The sequence below is a fragment of the Thalassophryne amazonica genome, chromosome 9 (genome assembly GCF_902500255.1).
Source record: "Thalassophryne amazonica chromosome 9, fThaAma1.1, whole genome shotgun sequence".
NCBI classification, from domain to species: domain Eukaryota; kingdom Metazoa; phylum Chordata; class Actinopteri; order Batrachoidiformes; family Batrachoididae; genus Thalassophryne; species Thalassophryne amazonica.
In genome coordinates, this window is record NC_047111.1 from 37,285,995 (window position 1) to 37,308,162 (window position 22,168).

Here is a 22,168-nt window from a genome sequence, read left to right on the forward strand (position 1 = left end):
GGACGTAAAAGTCGGACTAAAACTGTAGGTTTTTTGCACACATTTATTTTTCAATATCCTGAAACCATGCCGCTGTTTTCGTGCATCGGCTTATAACTGTAATGTTGCGCCATGAATGACGTGGCGCGTAATATTGTAAAATTGACATGTTCTATAAACAAACTGCATGCATGCACATATCATTGTATGTCTGTCAACTTATCAAAACAAACATGACACCAAAGAGGTTATACATGAGACTCACTGTCATTGTCGTCATTATGAAGCCGGTGGAGTTGCAATTTCTCATCCCTGCTTAGCAAATATTCTGCAGTATCCACAGTTTCAGTCTCTGGACTTCGTCTAACCATCTGTCAGTTGCCTTCAAGGGGTCAGAAATTTGTTTTTCTCCAACTATCAACAAGCATGCGTCATTTTCAACAGCAGCGCGCTCTTCCTCCTTTGTCGGCACTAACAGTAGTTTCTGTACAGATGCAACATATGCAAGCACAACCAGCTCTTCTTTCTATTTCTGTCCACTGCCGTACGTAGTCCTGGTTGTAACAGGCAATCCGCGGAGCTTAAAAAAACGCTTTAAATCGTCAGCTTTCCAGCGGTTGAAATGATCCAAATCACAGCACTCCTCGCTGCTTTCCGCCGCCATAGCTTGTGGGTTGGTAGCTGAAAACTTTAGCCTGCCCATAATGCACCGCACGGCCTGAGATGTGCAATTCGCTTATTCTGTAGAGGTGGTGGGGGTGGGGCTCTCAAAGCGGGTGTAGAAGGCATTGAGGTCGTCTGGCAGGCTGTCCGACGAGCTGATGGTGGTGGTTCTGGAGCTGGTCTTGAAGTCTATAATGTGATCCAGTCATTGCCACATTCTCCTGGGGTCAGCGTTAAAGTAGAAGTCCTCCGTCCTCTCTCTTTGCTGTCTCTTGGCCACTCTTATGGCCTTCTCCAGTCTGTACTGTGCAGCCTTGTACTCAGCTTCGTTGCAAGATCTAAAAGCAGCAGTGCCAGCATGCAGCAAGTGCAGCACCTCTCTGTTTACCCAGGGCTTCTGGTTGGGGAACTTCCTCACTTGTATGGTGGGTATGATGTTCTCAACACAAGGGCTGATATACCCAGTCACATACTCATCATAGTCTTCTACGCTGACGGAGGAGTCCTCTCGGGTGGCTGCAGCTCTAAATACATCCCAGTCAGTTTTGCCCATGCACGGTTTGTGATGGCCGCATGTCCTTCCAGGCAGACGAACTCTTCTTGTTATTTTCTGTGTGTGTGTGTGTGTGTGTGTGTATGTGTGTGCAGAATGACAATAGGATTAGTCATTGTTTGTCGAACAACACAGCAGCTCCCCATGGGACATTCAGCCGGTGCATGGCTCATGGACCTCCCTTCACTGTCACAGCACATCTCAGCGACTTCACATAGAAACAAAGATTTGTTGCCATCTTTCATTAGTGTACTCTCTGGCTGAAAATCCTTAAAAGTTCATATTCCCAGCAAACAACTAAGTACTGTTTGAACAGCGAGTCGGCAGATGCATAAGCACAAAGCCAATATTACGTTTGTCAGAATGCCCACCCCTCCATATATCAAAATCAGTCTGTAGTCACTCAGCTGTTGGGTGTCGTGGTGTGTCACAAGGTTTGACACCAATAACAAATACATAACATATGTAATTGGTCATATTTCATGTAATTGGTCACATTTCTTAATTCCATATCCAGATTAAAGTGAGAGGACTTTATTATTTTATTTATTTACTTATTTGTGAGGTGAGCACCCACCTGCCACGCCTCAGACAGCAGTCACTGTAGGCTGACTGTGTTTCAGCTGTATATATTTATGTATGTTTTATTTCACACTCTATCTTATCTTGTGTGAGTGTTTCTTCTCTGAGTGCATTTAATTTGGGCTTTGTGGGGGGGGGGGCTTGGCCCGCATTTTATTTTATTTTTAATTTTTAAATTTTTTTTTTTTATCTGATTTACTCACCATCAGTTGCCCCTCCAAACCACACATCCTATTGAACATTTTATAAAATACAATATATAAAACTTGCCATGAGCTTTTCCTTTGGTATAATCCAGAGTGACTGAGCCTAAAACGTTTGGTAAAGGTCCAGAGCATAAAATAGATTTCTAACCTGACAGCAGTCTTGTGACTTTTTCCAATCGCTTGTAGCAGAAACAGGAGGAATATAATGTGTTTTAGGATATTTGAAAGGATCACTTGTGGATAATTTTACCTCGGAAAAGGGCACCACCTATTTTTAAGCATAGGTACTTTAATTTAAACATTCATTAATTGAGTCGTCTTAATGTAATTACTCAGTCTCAAACCTCAGGAGTAAGCTCCACAGGTCAGATCCGACAACCTCTGTAAAACCATACATAAATCACAGACAGCTTCACACATTTAAGATATTTATTTAACTCTGGCAGGAGTTAAATAACAGGACCTATCACGGGAAGCAATTTAATGACGACGAAATTCATTGAGCAATGATTATATGACGTTCAGAGAATTTGGTTTCATAGCGGGAGTTTTAGGAGTTAAATTCGTCCTAATTAGCAGGGAATTTACTTTGGTATTTATTAACTTGAGAAAAGATTAATGATGTTGGATAGAGTTAAATGAAGCCACTCGCTGAAAAGTTTTTTTTAAGAATTGTTCTAATACTTACACATCTGAGCAGTTGTTTCCAGTCATGGAAAGTGTAGTAAAAGGTGTTAAATAATTAATGTTGCTGGCATGATGTCAAAATTTACAGATCATTCACATTTAGCTGCACTGTGTGAATGAGCCCACAGCCACATGGCAGTGACTGTGTTGCCAGATACCAGAAAACTGTTCAAAAACTGCCACATGCAGACAAAACCAGCCACAATATTTGATCTACTATTTTCCCAATATTTTAACAGTCCTGGTTACTTAGACCAGTGTATCATAGAAGGCAATGCAACCAAAGCTAAATAAAGTAATAAACTCCCAATCTGGCAACACACAATTTGTGCCTCCCATATGCAAACATGAGGATCATTTCAAAATTAGCATTACGTGTATGTGGCATTGGGGTAGGTGGGTATAAGGCACCTTGACTGTTATGTGTCGGACGCAGGACGGAGAACCGACCAGCGTTTGAAGGACCCAGTATGAAATAAGCAGAGCACGGTACAAAGGATAACAAAATTTAATAACATAACAGTGATGTGCAAAAGTATAACAAATTAGTGCGCAGACTGGCGAGGTGGATATACGGTGCGCTCCCAGCTGCACAAACGGTCCAGAGCCAGAAACAGTTCGGACCCAAGGACCCCGCCGGCACCCCCCAGGTGGCCGCGACAAACCGAGTCTGTGAAAGAAGAAATCATCATGTGAGTCCACACTCCACACACAGAGAGACCACTCAAAGGTGTACACAAACAGCAAACACTTCCTGACTTAATCACTAATCAGCTTCCCACCCTGCAGGCATGGAACACCCCGTTCACATTATCACTGCAGTGGAAGCTGATTAAACGACTAACATAACAGCTCAATATAATAAGGTGTGAGGGACACCACATTTACTGACTGTACAAATGTTAGTCACAAAACCTGACGTACCCCAGGAAGTGTGCTGACGAGCGTGAGACCTCACCCCCTCCTCTTTCACAGACCATGGCATCAAACCTGGACGTTCTCTGCATCCATAATGATGAGATGGCTCTCAAGACGACGATCTCACCCGTCTGGTCACAAGGTCGAGTCTCTGGCAAATACACACTGTGTACTCCAGACTTAAATGCCACCATGCTCCAATCTGTGTAGATGCACCACAGCTGTGATTCCTGACGAGCTGCACATGATCAGCCTCAGGTGATCAGGGTGAGGTCCTGATAACTCAGCCACACAGCCACTCAGTCCTAAACGCGTGCCACCTGGAAGGAAAAACAAAAGACAGAAACAGAAGACAAACAAAAGCCAGCCAGGCACGCCAGACACCCCAGCCACAACACTTGACACTTGAATGAATTTGATCCCCGCATTGGCAGGCAATCTTGTGTGGCAGTCAGTAAACTTATTGTAAACTGTTGTAAACTGTGCGTGGCTGCGTGCCAGTATGCAAAGAAAATTTTGAAATGTTCAAAATTTCTGGCATACATAAATTTCATGCCACTTGCGTGAACTAGTTGTGAACATTGTGCAACCTATTAAAAAAAAAACCACTGCGTGTCATTGCGTGCAGGGCATCTGAATGAGAAATTAGATTATGAAGAGATGTTACATCTACAGTAAACACAACTTTACAGATACATTATCTAACTCATAAGAAGGAATGAAAATGCAACTGTTTTACCAATCCATTACATTATATACAATGAGGAAAATAAGTATTTGAACACCCTGCTGTTTTGCAAGTTCTCCCACTTAGAAATCAGGGAGGGGTCTGAAATTTTCATCTTAGGTGCATGTCCACTGTGAGAGACATAATCTAAAAAAAAAAAATAAAAATCTGGAAATCACAATGTATGATTTTTTAATAATTTATTTGTATGTTACTGCTGCAAATAAGTATTTGAACACCTACCAACCAGCAAGAATTCTGGCTCTCACAGACCTGTTAATTTTTCTTTAAGAAGCCCTCTTATTCTGCACTCTTTACCTGTATTAATTGCACCTGTTTGAACTCATTACATGTATAAAAAACACCTGTTCACACACTCAATCACACTCCAACCTGTCCACCATAGCCAAGACCAAAGAGCTGTCTAAGGACACCAGGGACAAAACTGTAGACCTGCACAAGGCTGGGATGGACTACAGGACAACAGGCAAGCAGCATGGTAGAAGACAACAAGTGTTATGATTATTTATTAGAAAGTGGAAGAAACACAAGATGACTGTCAATCTCCTTCGGTCTGGGATTCCATGTAAGATCTCACTTTGTGTTGGGAAGGTGTCGTAGCACGGACCCACAACAGGGGGCGCAAATGAACGGACAATGAATAAGCCAAAAAGGTAACAATTTAATGTTGTGATAATACACAACGAAACGTACAGTAATTTGCACAGTTAATGTAACTCCAGGTGACGTGTGGGCAGGCTCGAAGATAGGAGACCCCCGACGAGAGAGAAGCCGCGTCCCACACGGCTTCCACCACCAACGGCCTGAAGAACACCGGAGCCGCCATGTCCCGAGTCCCCAGGTGGCCTCTGTCTTCGGCTGTCGACCCTGGTACTGCTGGCAGAAAGCAGAAATATGATGAGTGAGTGTGAGTCCACACACTCAGTAATTCTCAGTCCGAACACAGTTAGGAGGGAGCACCTCCACCTCCAAATCACACACACTCGTGCAGCTCCTGGTCAACCACTTATCTGAGATGGGGTGTGAGGCGAAGCCGTCGCTGTCACACCAAACGCCAATCCTCCAGATAAGGCAACACTCCAGGAAAATGGCTGCAATAGAAGTTCAAGTTATTACACACACAGTGTTAGTCAGCAGAGAAATTACCTTGGTAATGGTAGCCGATTTCTCGGCGGGGAGGTGGAGTTGCAGTCCGGCTTTTATGGTGGTGATGATGAACGAGTGACAGCTGGTGCAGAGGATGAGTGACAGCTGTCACTTCTTCTGGGTCTGGCGCCCTCTCGTGCTTGGAGCCCGCACTCCAAGCAGGGCGCCCTCTGGTGGTGGTGGGCCAGCAGTACTTCCTCTTCAGCGGCCCACACAACAGGACCCCCCCCTCAACGGGCGCCTCCTGGCGTCCGACCAGGCTTGTCCGGATGTCTTGCATAGAACTCGGCCAGGAGGGCCGGGTCCAGGATGAAGCTCCTCTTCACCCAGGAGCGTTCTTCAGGTCCATACCCCTCCCAGTCCACCAGATATTGGAAACCCCGGCCCTTACGACGGACGTCCAGGAGCCTGCGGACTGTCCAGGCAGGCTCCCCGTCAATGAGCCGGGCAGGAGGCGGCGTAGGTCCCGGAGTACAGAGGTGCGAGGTGTGGTGTGGTTTGAGACAGGAAACATGAAAGACAGGGTGAATCCGCAGTGAAGCTTCAACTCCCGGCTTCACTGCGGCCGGGTTGATGATCTTGAGGATTTTGAAAGGTCCAATGAATCTGTCTTTCAGCTTTGGGGAATCGACACACAAAGGGATGTCCTTGGTCGAGAGCCACACCTCCTGCCCGGGCTGGTATGTGGGGGCCGGGGAACGCCGGCGGTCCGCATGGGCCTTGGCCCTCGTCCGGGCCTTTAACAGGGCAGAGCGGGCGGCCCGCCACACCCGGCGGCACCTCCTGAGGTGGGCCTGGACCGAGGGCACACCGACCTCTCCCTCCACCAGCGGGAACAATGGGGGCTGGTACCCCAAACATGCCTCAAAAGGGGAGAGGCCGGTAGCAGACGAAACTTGGCTGTTGTGGGCATACTCGATCCAGGCCAGATGGTGACTCCAGGCCGCCGGATGCGCGGAGGTGACACATCGAAGGGCGTGCTCCAGCTCCTGGTTAGCCCGCTCTGCCTGGCCGTTTGTCTGGGGGTGGTACCCGGACGAGAGACTCATGGTGGCTCCCAGCTCCTTGCAGAAACTCTTCCACACCTGTGAAGAGAACTGGGGACCACGATCTGAAACGATGTCCGATGGTATCCCATGCAGCCGCATGACATGGTGGACCAGGAGGTCTGCCGTCTCCTGGGCCGTCGGGAGCTTCGGGAGGGCCACGAAGTGGGCCGCCTTGGAGAACCGGTCCACTATCGTGAGAATCACGGTGTTGCCCTGGGACGGCGGGAGGCCCGTGATGAAGTCCAGGCCGATGTGAGACCAGGGGCGATGAGGCACTGGCAGGGGTTGGAGGAGTCCCGTCGTCCTCCGATGATCTGCCTTGCCCCTGGCGCAGATGGTACAGGCCTGGACATAGTCCCGGACGTCGGTTTTCAGGGACGCCCACCAGAAGCGCTGCTGGACTACTGCCACGGTCCTACGCACTCCGGGATGACAAGAGAGCTTGGACCCGTGACAGAAGTCCAATACGGCAGCTCTTGCCTCTGGTGGGATGTACAGTCTGTTCTTGGGGCCAGTCCCCGGGTCCGGGCTCCTTGTCAGGGCCTCCCGGACGGTCTTCTCCACGTCCCAGGTGAGAGTGGCCACGATAGTGGACTCGGGGATGATGGTCTCAGTGGGGTTCGACAGCCCCGCTTTGGCTTCTTCTTCATGCACCCGGGACAATGCATCTGATTTTTGGTTCTTAGTCCCGGGGCGGTACGTGATCTGGAAGTCAAAGCGTCCAAAGAACAGAGACCAGCGGGCTTGCCTGGGGTTCAGCCGCTTGGCGGTCCGGATGTACTCCAGGTTCCGATGGTCCGTGAAAACCGTGAAGGGCAACGATGCCCCCTCCAGCAGGTGTCTCCACTCTTCAAGAGCCTCCTTCACCGCGAGGAGTTCCCGATTGCCGACGTCATAGTTCCGTTCAGCTGGGGTCAACCTGCGGGAATAAAAGGCACAAGGATGGAGAACTTTATCAGCCTCCACGCTCTGGGACAGCACGGCTCCTATCCCTGAGTCAGAGGCGTCCACTTCTACTATGTACTGGCGATCAGGATCAGGCTGCACCAGAACTGGTGCAGTCGAGAACCGGCGTTTCAACTCCTGGAACGCGGCTTCGCACCGATCCGACCAGGCGAAGGGGACCTTGGTGGAGGTCAGGGCAGTCAGGGGGCTAACTACCTGACTGTAACCTTTAATGAACCTCCTGTAGAAATTTGCAAAGCCTAGGAACTGCTGTAGGTTCCTGCGGCTTGTTGGTTGGGGCCAATCTCTCACCGCCGCAACCTTAGCCGGATCAGGGGCGACGGAGTTGGAGGAGATGATGAACCCCAGGAAGGACAAAGAAGTGCGGTGGAACTCGCACTTCTCGCCCTTCACAAACAGCCGGTTCTCCAACAACCGCTGTAGGACCTGACGTACATGTTGGACGTGGGTCTCAGGGTCCGGGGAAAAGATGAGTATATCGTCCAGATATACGAAGACGAACCGATGCAGGAAGTCCCGCAAGACGTCATTTACCAAAGCTTGGAACGTCGCGTGGGCGTTGGTGAGGCCGAACGGCATGACCAGGTACTCAAAATGACCTAACGGGGTGTTGAATGCCGTCTTCCATTCGTCTCCCTTCCGGATCCGAACCAGGTGGTACACGTTTCTAAGATCCAATTTAGTGAAAATTTGGGCTCCCTGCAGGGGCATGAACACTGAATCCAACAGAGGTAACGGGTATCGGTTGCGAACCGTGATCTCTTTCAGCCCTCTGTAATCAATGCATGGACGGAGTCCGCCGTCTTTTTTACCCACAAAAAAGAAACCAGCACCCATCGGGGAGGTGGAGTTCCGGATCAGCCCGGCAGCTAAGGAGTCCCGGATGTAGGTCTCCATTGATTCGCGTTCCGGACGTGAGAGGTTGTACAACCTACTGGACGGGTACTCAGCGCCCGGGACCAAATCGATGGCACAATCATACGGTCGGTGCGGGGGAAGAGTGAGCGCCAGATCTTTGCTGAAAACGTCAGCAAGATCATGGTACTCCTTTGGCACCGCCGATAGATTGGGGGGAACTTTGACCTCCTCATTAGCCGTAGTGCCGGGAGGAACCGAGGATCCTAAACACTCCCGGTGGCAGGTTTCGCTCCACTGCGTCACAACCCCGGACGGCCAATCTATCCGGGGATTGTGCTTCACCATCCATGGAAAGCCCAAAATCACTGGGGAGGTAGATGGTGTTACATGGAACACTATCTCCTCCCTGTGATTCCCAGACACAACCAAAGTCACTGGTTGTGTCTGATGTGTGATTAATGGAAGCAGGGTGCCATCTAGTGCTCGCACCTGCAATGGTGCCGGCAGAGCCACCAGAGGGAGCCCTACTTCCTTTACCCATCTGCTGTCCAGCAGATTCCCTTCAGACCCCGTGTCTACCAGTGCTGGGGCGTGAAGGGTTAAATCCCCACAAAGGATTGTTACTGGGATTCGTGCAGATTTGCAGGGTTTTCCTGCGTGTGTGTTATGGCCCACCCTTAGCCCAGTTTCTAAGGACGGGCGTTGTAGTTTGACCGTTTAGGGCAGTCCTTCTGCATGTGCTCGCAAGAGCCGCAGACAAAACACTCCCCGCGGACCAGCCTCCTTTGTCTGACATTTGTTTTTACTTTGGCCCTGCTCGTGTCCATAGCCTCCTCAGCAGGGGGAGCTGTAGCCACACGGAGCTCTCTGGCAGTGAAGCGTGGGGACGACGTCACTTTGTCGGAACTGGAAGGGGGAGGGACGGCTTGTGCCCGGTCACGCCCCCCCGGCCTGCTCCCGACGATGCTCGTTTAAACGGTTGTCTAAGCGTATAACTAAATCGACAAGCCCGTCAAAATCCCGCGGTTCCTCCTTAGCCAGTAGGTGCTCCTTAAGGACCGGGGACAGTCCATTTACAAAGGCGGCGCGGAGCGCAACGTTATTCCAGCCGGACCTCGCTGCCGCGATGCGGAAGTCGACTGCATACTCGGCTGCGCTACGGCGCCCCTGTCTCATCGACAGCAGCACGTTCGAAGCGGTCTCGCCTCTGTTGGGATGATCAAACACTTGTTTGAACTCCCGTACAAACCCAGTATAAGACGTTAGGAGCCGTGAATTCTGCTCCCAAAGCGCCGTAGCCCAGGCGCGTGCCTCTCCTCGAAGCAGATTAATAACATAAGCCACCCGGCTAGCGTCTGATGCGTACATGACAGGGCGCTGTGAAAAGACGAGCAAACAATGCATGAGGAAGTCTGCACACGTCTCGACACAGCCCCCGTACGGTTCCGGAGGGCTTATGTATGCTTCAGGGGACGGTGGGGGGGTTCGTTGAACGACCAGTGGAACGTCTGATACAGGCCCAGGACCAGCCAGAGGAGTGGCTGCAGCAGCGCCCTGATCGCGCGCTTCCACCCTGGCGGTGAGAGCCTCCACCCACCGATTAAGGAGGACATTCTGCTCAGTCACTAAATCTAACCGAGCCGTGAAGGCGGTTAAGATCTGCTGCAGCTCACTCAACACGCCTCCCGCTGACACCTGCGCTCCTGGCTCTTCCATTGGCCATTCAAGCTCGGGTTGACGCCCCTCGGGATCCATGACGATGGCCGAGAAATCCTGTTGGGAAGGTGTCGTAGCACGGACCCACAACAGGGGGCGCAAATGAACGGACAATGAATAAGCCAAAAAGGTAACAATTTAATGTTGTGATAATACACAATGAAACGTACAGTAATTTGCACAGTTAATGTAACTCCAGGTGACGTGTGGGCAGGCTCGAAGATAGGAGACCCCCGACAAGAGAGAAGCCGCGTCCCACACGGCTTCCACCACCAACGGCCTGAAGAACACCGGAGCCGCCAAGTCCCGAGTCCCCAGGTGGCCTCTGTCTTCGGCTGTCGACCCTGGTACTGCTGGCAGAAAGCAGAAATATGATGAGTGAGTGTGAGTCCACACACTCAGTAATTCTCAGTCCGAACACAGTTAGGAGGGAGCACCTCCACCTCCAAATCACACACACTCGTGCAGCTCCTGGTCAACCACTTATCTGAGATGGGGTGTGAGGCGAAGCCGTCGCTGTCACACCAAACGCCAATCCTCCAGATAGGCAACACTCCAGGAAAATGGCTGCAATAGAAGTTCAAGTTATTACACACACAGTGTTTAGTCAGCAGAGAAATTACCTTGGTAATGGTAGTCGATTTCTCGGCGGGGAGGTGGAGTTGCAGTCCGGCTTTTATGGTGGTGATGATGAACAAGTGACAGCTGGTGCAGAGGATGAGTGACAGCTGTCTCTTCTTCTGGGTCTGGCGCCCTCTGGTGGTGGTGGGCCAGCAGTACCTCCTCTTCAGCGGCCCACACAACACTTTGTGGGGTAAGGATGATTCTGAGAAAGCTCAGAACTACACAGGAGGATCTGGTCAATGACCTGAAGAGAGCTGGGACCACAGTCACAAAGATTACATTAGTAACACATGATGCTGTCATGGTTTAAAATCCTGCAGGGCAGCAAGGTCCCCCTGTTCAAGCCAGCACATGTCCAGGCCCGTTTGAAGTTCACCAGTGACCATCTGGATGATCCAGAGGAGGCATGGGAGAAGGTCATGTGGTCAGATGAGACCAGAATAGAGCTTTTTGGAATCAACTCCACTTACCATGTTTAGAGGATAAGAACAACCCCAAGAAAACCATCCCAACCGTGAAGCATGGGGGTGGAAACATCATACTCTGGGGGTGCTCTTCTGCAAAGGGAACAGGGCGACTGCACCGTATTGAAGGGAGGATGGATGGGGTCATGCATTGCGAGATTTTGGCAAACAACCTCCTTTCCTCAGTAAGAGCATTGAAGATGGGTCATGGCTGGGTCTTCCAGCATGACAGTAACCCCAAATACACAGCCATGGCAACTAAGGAGGGGCTCTGTAAGAAGCATTTCAAGGTCCTGGAGTGGCCTGGCCAGTCTCCAGACCTGAACTCAATAGGAAATCTTTGGAGGGAGCTGAAACTCCAAACCTGAAAGATCTAGAGAAGATCTGTATGGAGGAGTGGACCAAAATCCCTGCTACAGTGTGTGCAAACCTGGTGAAAAACTACAGGAAATGTTTGACCTCTGTAATTGCAAACAAAGGCTACTGTACCAAATATTAACATTGATTTTCACAGGTGTTCAAATACTTTTTTGCAGCAGTAACATACAAATAAATTATTAAAAAATCATACATTGGGCGTCATGTATCAATGTTGCGCACTTGTGGCGTAAATTTACGGCGTAAATTTGAAATACACCAAAGTCGCCGTGACATGTATCAAGCAGTGCGCACCTGCCCATTTCTGGCGTACACCTGACGTGATCTTGATAAATGCGGTGGGTGGAAACGATCGTAATTATAATAAACATGCCCATAAATATTCAGACTCCGCTTCAGACACACCCTCATTTTACGACATGGAAGCCAGGAAGATGGCAATGAAAAAGAACTTCACCAATCACGACGCGTGCCAGTAGAGCGTCAAAAGCGGCCGTCGTATCAATTGTTTTGTAGTATATAATCAATAAAGTGTTACAGTGGTCCCTCATTAATCGCTGGAGTTACGTTCTAAAAAATAGCCCGAAATACGCGAAACCGCGACGTTAGGCAGCGTTATTTTTTACAATTATTATAGACGTTTCAAAGCTGTAAAACCCCTCACTTCACAGTTTATACACTTTCTCAATCAGGCATGAACATTTTCTCACTTTTCTCTGGTGTGTAAACACTCTCAAAGTTCAAACCTTAGTAGGGAAATAATACCAAACTGTTTCAGGCCCAGACATTTGTTTGAGAAATAAAAATAGAAAGGTTTCCTATGAATAATTCTGATGGCATTTACATTTACATTTACTAACAAATTAATTTTAACGATCAATGAACGAGGTCGGACACATAAGAAATTATTAATAGTGACTGACCAGTATGTCACAGATCGCGCCTCTGCGTCCTGACGCTGCGCCTTTTCCACTCATACCTGGCTGCAGCAGGTGTTTGTTTCCGAGTGACATACACAGTTATGAGTAGTTGTTGGCGCTCTTTTTTCTTCTGGGCAACAACATTCTTATAAACAGATACACAGAACACTGTAAAAAAAAAAAGGCATGCAAAATTGGGCCACGACAGGTGAACGGCGTTATAGCGAGGGACCACTGTATTCTCTTTTCACATGTCAATAATTCTTGACATGTGGCTATTTGCTCGCTCAATTAATAAGACACGCCTAATCTGTCAGATTTCTTTATTTTTTAAATGTATTTCTGTATTTATTTTATTGTGACAACTGAATGGAGACGACAAAACCTGATTGCAGCACAGGCGAATTAAGGGAATGACGAAACTACAGTTGTTATTATCAATTTCATAGTCTAAAACGATCACACCACATAAAGTTAAGCTCAGCGCTGCTCTGGCTCCAGGCTCGAAGTCTGGAGAAAAGGGCGAGCAGCGCTGTCTTTGCAGTCAGCGCTGTAGCCACAGATCGTGCTCCATAACAATCCCGCAAAAGCGGGATTTGTATTGATTATGTAGTATAATCAAGTGTTATTTATGTAACATATGCATTGATTTGTATAATGGCACTGTTTATCATTTTGATCATCTTCATTTTTATGTGGATTCCAGCGCTGGTTCATTTTGGTGTATATTTACACCACCTCTTGACCTGGTGTATATTTTCAGCGCAGCTTACGCCAACGACCACATTGATAAATGCCAAGTAGCACAGCCGTTTTGGCGTACACCCCATATACGCTCAAATATCGCCGTACGCAACTTTGATACATGAGGCCCATTGTGATTTCCAGATTTTTTTTTTTTTTTAGATTATGTCTTTCAAAGTGGACATGCACTTAAGATGAAAATTTCAGACCCCTCCATGATTTCTAAGTGGGAGAACTTGCAATAATTTGAGACAAAATTCCAGATGCGTTCTCCACCACACGATGAGCACAAGACAACCTGTAGCTGTAGATCATTTCTATTGCCATCAGGTGGGACAACGCAGGATGCATTGGCATGACGAATCATGCCAATGTCCATGTCCATCCAGTTTTTTAACTGGAAGACCACAAAGAGTCAAGATCAATGGCTATGTCTCTGATGAACTTATTATTAATACTGGCTCACCGCAAGGTTGTATTTTAAGCCCATTGTTGTACACCTTGTATACTTACGACTGTGTTGTGTCCTTTCATTATAATTTGATAATTAAGTATGCAGATGACACAACTATTATTGGTTTGATCTCTTCTCATGACTCTCTTTGTGTAGATCTGAAGTGCAAAACATGGTTTCCTGGAGCGAGGAAAACAATTTGAAGTTAAACACTGCAAAAACTTTTGAGTTGGTTGTTGACTTCAGTAAAAATAAGAGCTTATGCTCCCATCATATTAAATGGCGCTGAGGTGAAAACAGTTGAAAACTGTAAATTTCTGGGATTGTTTTTATCTGATGACTTGAGCTGGAATTATAACACCAATGGAATTGTTAAAAGTCTCGACCGGCTTTTTTTTCTGCGTAAGCTGAAAGAATTTACTCTGAACAAGAATATTCTCTTAAATTTTTATCACAGCTGCATTGCAAGTCTTCTTAAAACGCTATAACTGCATGGTTTGGAAATGCCACTGCAAAAGAAAGGAAGCCTTTGAATAGAGTGGTTCGTTCAGCCAGTAGAATTATTGGTGTGGAACTGTCTGTCCTGCAGGACATTTACAAAAAAAAGGCTTAAGTCCCGGTCTTTGGCTATTACTAAGGATCTCCTGCATCCTGCCAGGGACCTGTTTGAGCTTCTTCCTTCGGGTAGGCGCTATCGGTCTATTAAATGTGGGTCATCACGTTGTAGAAAAAGTTTCTTCCCACAGGCCGTAGCAATGATCAACACTCTTTGATTAGTTTTAAATGTCACTTAAATTATTTTGTGGCTTTGTCGTTTTTATGGCATTTTTATGTTCTTTTATGTCTTTTTATTGTTTGTGTATGTCTTGCTAGTGCACGTTTGAGCTCCTTGCACCATTTTTCCAATGTGGTTTTAATACTGCAAATGGCAAATAAACTTGAACTTGAACTTGATGTGGTAGTGCGGAGATCAAATTCATGCATTAAGGTGGCTTTACTATTCAGAGGTAAATGCTTCTTCATGATAATGTTCTTTTAAAGACAGTTAAACAGATGTACAGTACAGTGCATCTGGAAAGTATTCACAGCGCTTCACTTTTTCCACATTTTATGTTACAGCCTTATTCCAAAATGGAGTATATTCATTTTTTTTCCCCTCAAAATTCTACAACCCCATTTCCAATGAAGTTGGGACGTTGTGTAAAATGTAAATAAAAACAGAATACAATGATTTGCAATCCTCTTCAACCTATATTGAATTGAATACAGCACAAAGACAAGATATTTATAAAAAAAAATGTTCTTTGAACATTTTTTTTCAACACCTTATTAAAGACTTTTTGCACTTATTTCTGTGCTGCACCAGTTACGTATTTCTTCTTTTTTACAAATTGGTCCTGCCTGGTTGCACCAGATTTGTTTGTGCTGTGCAGAAGCGCAGTGAACTCTTTCTTTGCTTTACAAGATATTTAATGTTCAAACTGATAAACTTTATTGTTTTTGTGCAAATATTTGCTCACTTTGAAATGGATGCCTGCAACACATTTCAAAAAAGGTTTGACAGGGGCAACAAAAGACTGGGAAAGTTGATGAATGCTCAAAGAACACCTGTTTGGAACATTGCACAGGTGAACAAGTTAATTGGAAACAGGTGAGTGTCATGATTGGGTATAAAAGGAGCATCCCCAAAAGGCTCAGCCATTAATTGGAAACAGGTGAGTGTCATGATTGGGTATAAAAGGAGCATCCCCAAAAGGCTCAGCCATTAACAAGCAAAGATGGTGCGAGGATCACCACTTTGTGAACAGCTGCATGAAAAAAATAATCCAACAGTTTAAGAACAATGTTTCTCAATGTTCAATTGCAAGGAATTTAGGGATTCCATCATCTACAGTCCATGATATAATCAGAAGATTCAGAGAATCTGGAGAACTTTATACACGTAAGTGGCAAGGCCAAAAACCAACACTGAATGCCCGTGACCTTCAGTTTCTCAGGCAGCACTACATTAAAAACCGACATCATTGTGTAAAGGATCTTACCGCGTGGGTTCAGGAACACTTCAGAAAACCGTTGTCAGTTAACACAGTTGTCGCTACATGTACAAGTGCAAGTTAAAACTCTGCTATGCAAAGCGAAAGCCATACATCAACAACATCCAGAAACGCCGCTGCCTTCTCTGGGCCCGAGCTCATTTGAAATGGACAGACACAAAGTGGAAACGTGTGCTGTGGTCTGATGAGTCCACATTTCAAATTATTTTTGGAAATAATGGATGTTGCGTCCTCTGGACAAAAGAGGAAAAAGACCATCCAGATTGTTACTTGCGCTAAATTCAAAAGCCAGCATCTGTGATGATATGGGGTTGTGTTAGTGCCCGTGGCATGGGCATCTTACACATCTGTGATGGCACCATCAATGCTGAAAGGTCCATCCAGGTTTTGGAGCAACACATGCTGTCATCCAAGCAACGTCTTTTTCAGGGACGTCCCTGCTTATTTCAGCAAGACAATGCCAAGCCACATTCTACATGTGTTACAACAGCATAGTTTAAGATTATGATTAAGATAAACTTTATTGATCTCACAGAGGAGAAATTCACATGTTACGTCAGCTCTTAAAAACACACAAGATGGGTGCAAGTAGAGGAAAATGTTCATCAAACAGCGTGTTCAAGGATAAGCAATAATAATAATACTTGTAACAGTACAAGACATAAGAAAATGACGACTTCTTGAATATGATGCCACCAGCTTGGTGAACCTATCTTTGGGCAATTTTTGCCCATTCCTCTTTAAAGCACCTCAAGCTTCATCAGGTTGGTTGGGGAGTGTCAGTGGATAGCCATTTTCAGATCTCTCCAGAGATATTGAATCAGATTCAGGTCTGGGCTCTGGCTGGGCCACTGAAGGACATTCACAGAAGCCACTCCTTTGATATCTTGGCTGTGTGCTTAGGGTAATTTTCCTGATGAAAGATGAACCATTGCACCAGTCTGAGGTCAATAGCGCTCTGGAGCAGGTTTTCATCCAGGATGTCTCTGTACATTGGTGCATTCATCTTTCCCTCAATCCTGACTAGTCCCCCAGTTCCAGCTGCTGAAAAACATCCACACAATATGATGCTGCCACCACCATGCTTCACTGTAGGGATGGTGCCTGGTTTCCTCTAAAATGACACCTGGCATTCACACCAAAGAGTTCAATTTTTGTCTCATCAGAACAGAGAATTTTGTTTCTCATGGTCTGAGAGTCCTTCAGGTGCCTTTTGGATGATCCGTGGAATTTAGCATTATGGCAAAGACTGTGGATACTTATGTACATGTGATTTCTTTGTTTTATTTTCTTTATTTTTAATAAATTTGCAAAAATCAAAAAAAAATTTGCATTGTCATTATGGGGTGTTGTGTGTATAATTTTGAGGGGAAAAAAAATTCAACCATATTTTGAGAAGTGCTGTAACATAAAATGTGGAAAAAGTGAAGCATTGTGAATACTTTCCTAATGCACCGTAAGGTGCAATTTAAGCAACCAAGCCAAAGAACGAATATATCATATATATGACAACTTGGGACTCCGGCAAGGATGGTCGCATTCCTCCCCTCTCCTCTCCTCCTTTCTGCTCTCTATCTCTGCTCTGACCTTCAAAGTCCCAGCTTCACCAGACTGTGAATTCTTCAAATAAAGATTTGGATTAACTATGGAATTGATCAACTGGTCTCTCAGTGCTATTGACACCATTTTTTTTTTCGACAAGGAGATCAGAGTTGGGGGACCCTGCGTGCCCTGATGGAACCTACCCAGCGGTCTATGCTGTTGATGCCTGAGAGAATGGAGTGTGACCTGTGGCTCCATTCTCTGTGGAAGACGTTGAGGATTCATTTGTATTCGCTTTCATGTGGGAGGGTTGGTGCTGATTGGTTTGTGCCCTGCCCTGACCCACAGGAATATTAGCAAAATGGCTGGTTCCAGAATTTCGTCTCCTCATCAGTCTGTCATGATTAATGAGTTGGGCAATGCTCTGTAATCTCAGATTGCGTGAACTCTTGAACTCACACGCAAAATGGATACAATCTCAGAGCAAATCGCTGCATTGCAAAGGAATGTGCTGCTGAGGACCGGAGAATATGCTTCATAAATTTGGACTCTAGACGGTCAGAGGTGCAGTAAATGGAATGCTGTATCTCTCCGCCTAACATCAACATGGCAGCTTTATCGGCTCCTGAATGCCAAATTCCCTGCTCTTCCCCCAGAAGGATCTACAGCCTTGGAGAAGGAATTCGGCTCCCCCTTCTCATCTATACCCCCCTTCCAGCCTGCTGTTGCCTAGCAACATCAGACTTTACACACACATGGACACTAATTGACAGAAATTTAACTCATCTGCACATGATGCATGTCTCCCTCCCTCCATCCCTATTACCCCCCCCCCGTCTCTCCACTCCCCTCACCCTGCCTTCCTCCCTGCCACCTCGAAGGCAGCGCAGTTTTTACTGCTGCAGCCTTCAACCTCCAAGCTGAGCGTCGCGGGTCCCTCCTGCTGTGGCCTTCACCCACTTTGCCTCAATTTAGATGACGGACTGCTTCAAGTTTAGAGCACATAAACAATGTCAAATGTATATGTGTTGTCTTTAATTTTCATGTGTGCCATTATTACGGTAAACAAGTAATAATTGTGGATTAATTGCTGTATCTTGTTTGAGGTAATTGGAGTGTAAATGTAATTGCCCTTTTTGGGATCAATAAAGTTGTAAGTCTGAAAGTCTAAATATCATTTTCATTGATTTCACTTTGTAATAATTTCTGTGATGATAACTTACTGTAATAAGCACAAAAAGTCTTAAATTACAGTAAATGATCTTTTATTGCCATGCTTGAAAAAACTTTTAAAACATTGAATAGGGACGTTGGCTGCATATTCTTGCGCAACAGATGGCAAATAATAGTGAGTTTACAAAGTGCTCCATAGTTGAATAGTCAGTTAAATCTTTGCCTTGAGAAATTACAACAGTATTCATGTTCATGATAACATACGTATAACATTTCAAATACTATGAAGTTCTCTCTTTTATCAAATCTTTAGTAAATAAACGAATCCGAAAACCGAGCAAGAGGCTAATCGAGTGGACTGAAGAGTATGATCAGATGTTCTCAACAAGGAAGAAAAGCAAAAGGCCTCTCCAGCCGATTGGACAGGTAAAAACTGTAAAAAGTAACATTTGTTGTAACTGTCGATCTTAGTGCTCTACTAATGGGTTGCCACGGACTTTACACCGAGCGCCCTCTGGTGGCCATTTCTGGCCGATGAAAACTTTGCTGACCTCAATACAAATGCATGTAATTTGGTCACTTTTCAAAGAGGTCAGACTCGTCAATAAAGTTAATTTAATGTGCAATGGTTCATTTCAGGTCAGCTTGGAGTATAAATCTCATTGTTTCAGGCAGTGAGAGCTATCAGCTGGCTGTTAGAAGCAAGTTAGAGACAAAACAAAACCAGCTGATTTCAATAGACAATCACTGCAGCCCGAGGTGGTTTCATCGGGCGGCCAGTCGTGGAAGTACAAATTCTCGCCTTCGAATTGGCCACTTCACCAGAAGTGACATGGCTCCGCAGCAACCCATAGCAATGTTTGAAGTGTGCAGATGTTATGGTTGTTTTTTTTTTTTTTAAAGAAGTAAATGGAATTTATAGTATTTAGACAGTTTTTTATTTTGTTGTATCTGGTCAGGGGTATAGATGTTTTACTTAATGTTACAGTGAATAGATCTTAACACAAACCTGAAACCCCTGTTTTTTTTTTGTTTGTTTTTTTTGTTTTACTGCTTTCTTTGATATTCCTTCAGTGATTTCATTATTTTGGTTGCATAGGTATTGACATTTCTTTATCAAATTGGGAGAGGCAGGAAGCTTAGCGCTGGACCTGTTGTGTTGCTAAAATCGAGCTAATCCTACGCAAATATATTGTTACAAGCTCAAGGTTAACGCATTACCTGAGTACATATTTGAAGAATATTTTATTAGGTTATATAGCTTACTTGAAAATAATAATAATAATAATGATAATTATGAAATATATGCTACCTTGTTCACTTGGCATGAAGAACTATTACAGTGACAGTTCCATTTTGTAGCTAGCTAGCTGGCACCATCACCTGCCAGATAAATTAACAATTTCCTGGGGAGGTGAGGCTTGAGACCAGAGGATCATTGGTTCAAATCCCAGCCTGACCAGAAAAACGCTAAGGACCCTTGGGCAAGGTAAAGCGCTTTGAGCTTCTGATGCAGATGGAAAAGCGCTATATAAATGCAGTCCATTTATTTCTTTTAGGGAGTGTACTTATACTATTAAGAATTATATTAATACTGACTGTAAACTATGTCAACCAGTTTTTTTTTTAACATTTTAATACTTTAATAGGGCAGAATTTTATAAAAACTTGATAAATTAGCATAGTAAGCTAATATGATATTGATTGTTTTGTTGGACCGCAGTTTGAACCTTTGCCCCATCTGTGTGCTAAATCCTTTCTAGTTTCCCAACCTGCAGTACAAATATGGAACGCATGTATTGGCATAGGGCCTGATTTACTAAAGGTTTTTTTGTGTGTGTTAAAATGCACGCAAACACTGTTACACTCACATATACACATGCATGCAGAGTTACTAACAGTGCACAACAAGGATAATATCAGTCAAATATGCAAAATAATGCGCCTTGTCTATTTAGCACATTTGCATTCATGCATATCCAATTTCAGGTGTGTTCACCCAAGTGCGCAAAATTCTGGGAGGGACCATGCAACAGGTGATGTTTACACACGCAACATGATTTATCACGGTGACTTAGTGGTTAGCACTGTTGCCTCACAGCAAGAAGGTCATGGGATCAATTCCCACGTGTGGCCTTTCTGTGTGGAGTTTGCATGTTCTCCCCGTGTTTGCGTGGGTTCTCTTCGGGTGCTCCAGCTTCCTCCCACATCTAAAAGACATGCAGTTTTGGTGGATTGGAAACTTTATAATTGTCCAGGTCCTCCTTGTAAAAGAGATCTCAGTCTCAATGGGACTAGCCTGGTTAAATAAAGTCTAAATTAAATTAAATCAAGGTAAAAAGGACTTTTAGTGGGCGCTGATAGTCTGTATTTTGTGCATTTGAAACTTTGGTGTTAACTTATTGTGCTTGTCAGAATGCTGTTCCAGCAAAGAGACTGCACAGAAAATAGATCATTCATTGTAAATGTCAGGCGTATTTAAGGAGGTAACAGTTTACTTCATGCGTTTTCCTTTAAGAATACATGTCTATAGATGGTGGTGCATACAGCAGGTAGACCACACATAGAGGCACGTATTGCAGTCTGTGTGGAACATCACAGCTGTGCGCTCAGCCTGGATGCAAAACAGTCGAACACACTCATCGCTAACTATTACAAAAAATAAAAAGCACACAGTCTCCTATTTCATACATTTCATTATTGTTCCACCTGTTGTATTTAAGCAAATCAGTGAATAATTATCCCGTGTTCTGCCAGTAGAACACAGAGAACTGCACTATTCACCGCACTGTTTAAATACTGTCGATGCAACAATCATTAAATGTCTGTCTTTATTATTGCCATCGCATGAACACCCGGTATTTTGGTTATGTGGCAGAATTTATGTGTGTAACGTGGCTGATTTAATTTAATTTTGTGATTACGTCCGTCAAAGTACAAAATCGTCTTTTACATACTGCTGCTGACTACATCATATTACGCATTTACTACTAGTAAATCACCCACAAAACTGTCTCCACACCCCGAAGCGCAAAACTTAGGATTGTCCAAGCAATTTAGCGTTCCTTATCTGGGCTCCCAGTAAATCAGACCCGTAATGTTTGTGTGAAGGTGAGAGAAAATTGCGAATTAGATTAAGTACCTGTTGGCACCACACTAGACTGTGGGGAAAAAATGAAACGGGATGTCCACTTTGAGCTATCTTCGAATATTTTATGTTCTTTTGGGTGATGTCAGTGTCAATATTGTGGCATCTACAAAAAAAGTATAATACTAACAACAAGAAAACCTTGTCTTGTGTTTTTGTCAGGTTCCTCAGTCCATCATGCCCACATCAGATCTGCCAGAACCAGAAAACAGTGTGCATGACCATACATCTTTGAACTTGCTCCCTGAAATACAGACACCACCTCCTGATGACATCACTGAAACAATAAAGCCCTCTGAACTACAAATTTCCACCACTGAGAACACAACTTCCCAGGATGCACCAGTGCTTTCCATTGATACTCTAACCCCTCCCCCTGAAGTTGAACCTTTGCTGTCAGAAGGCCTTGTGAAAGACAGTGGTGAGTCGGCACATTTCTCTGCAACACCAGACATTGTACCATTGTGGTTGGAAGTTTACAGATAGAGAAAAACCCCTGTTGTGTCTGATGATTTGCAGACATTCATGCTGGTTATACTGTCGCAAATAGAGCGTCGCTGGTAAAAAGGAGTTTTACGGCGATGCGTTAGCTTGAA

The 22,168-nt window shown here is 45.3% G+C and overlaps 1 protein-coding gene across 1 annotated transcript in view; it reads left to right on the forward strand.

Moving 5' to 3' along the window:
• LOC117516991 (histone-lysine N-methyltransferase, H3 lysine-36 and H4 lysine-20 specific-like) overlaps nt 1–22,168 on the forward strand; it is a 134,715-nt gene that overhangs the window by 53,100 nt on the left and 59,447 nt on the right. Inside the window, 2 exon segments of the mRNA XM_034177885.1 lie at nt 18,738–18,850; nt 21,735–21,993. Coding sequence (XP_034033776.1) covers nt 18,738–18,850; nt 21,735–21,993 — 372 coding nt within the window.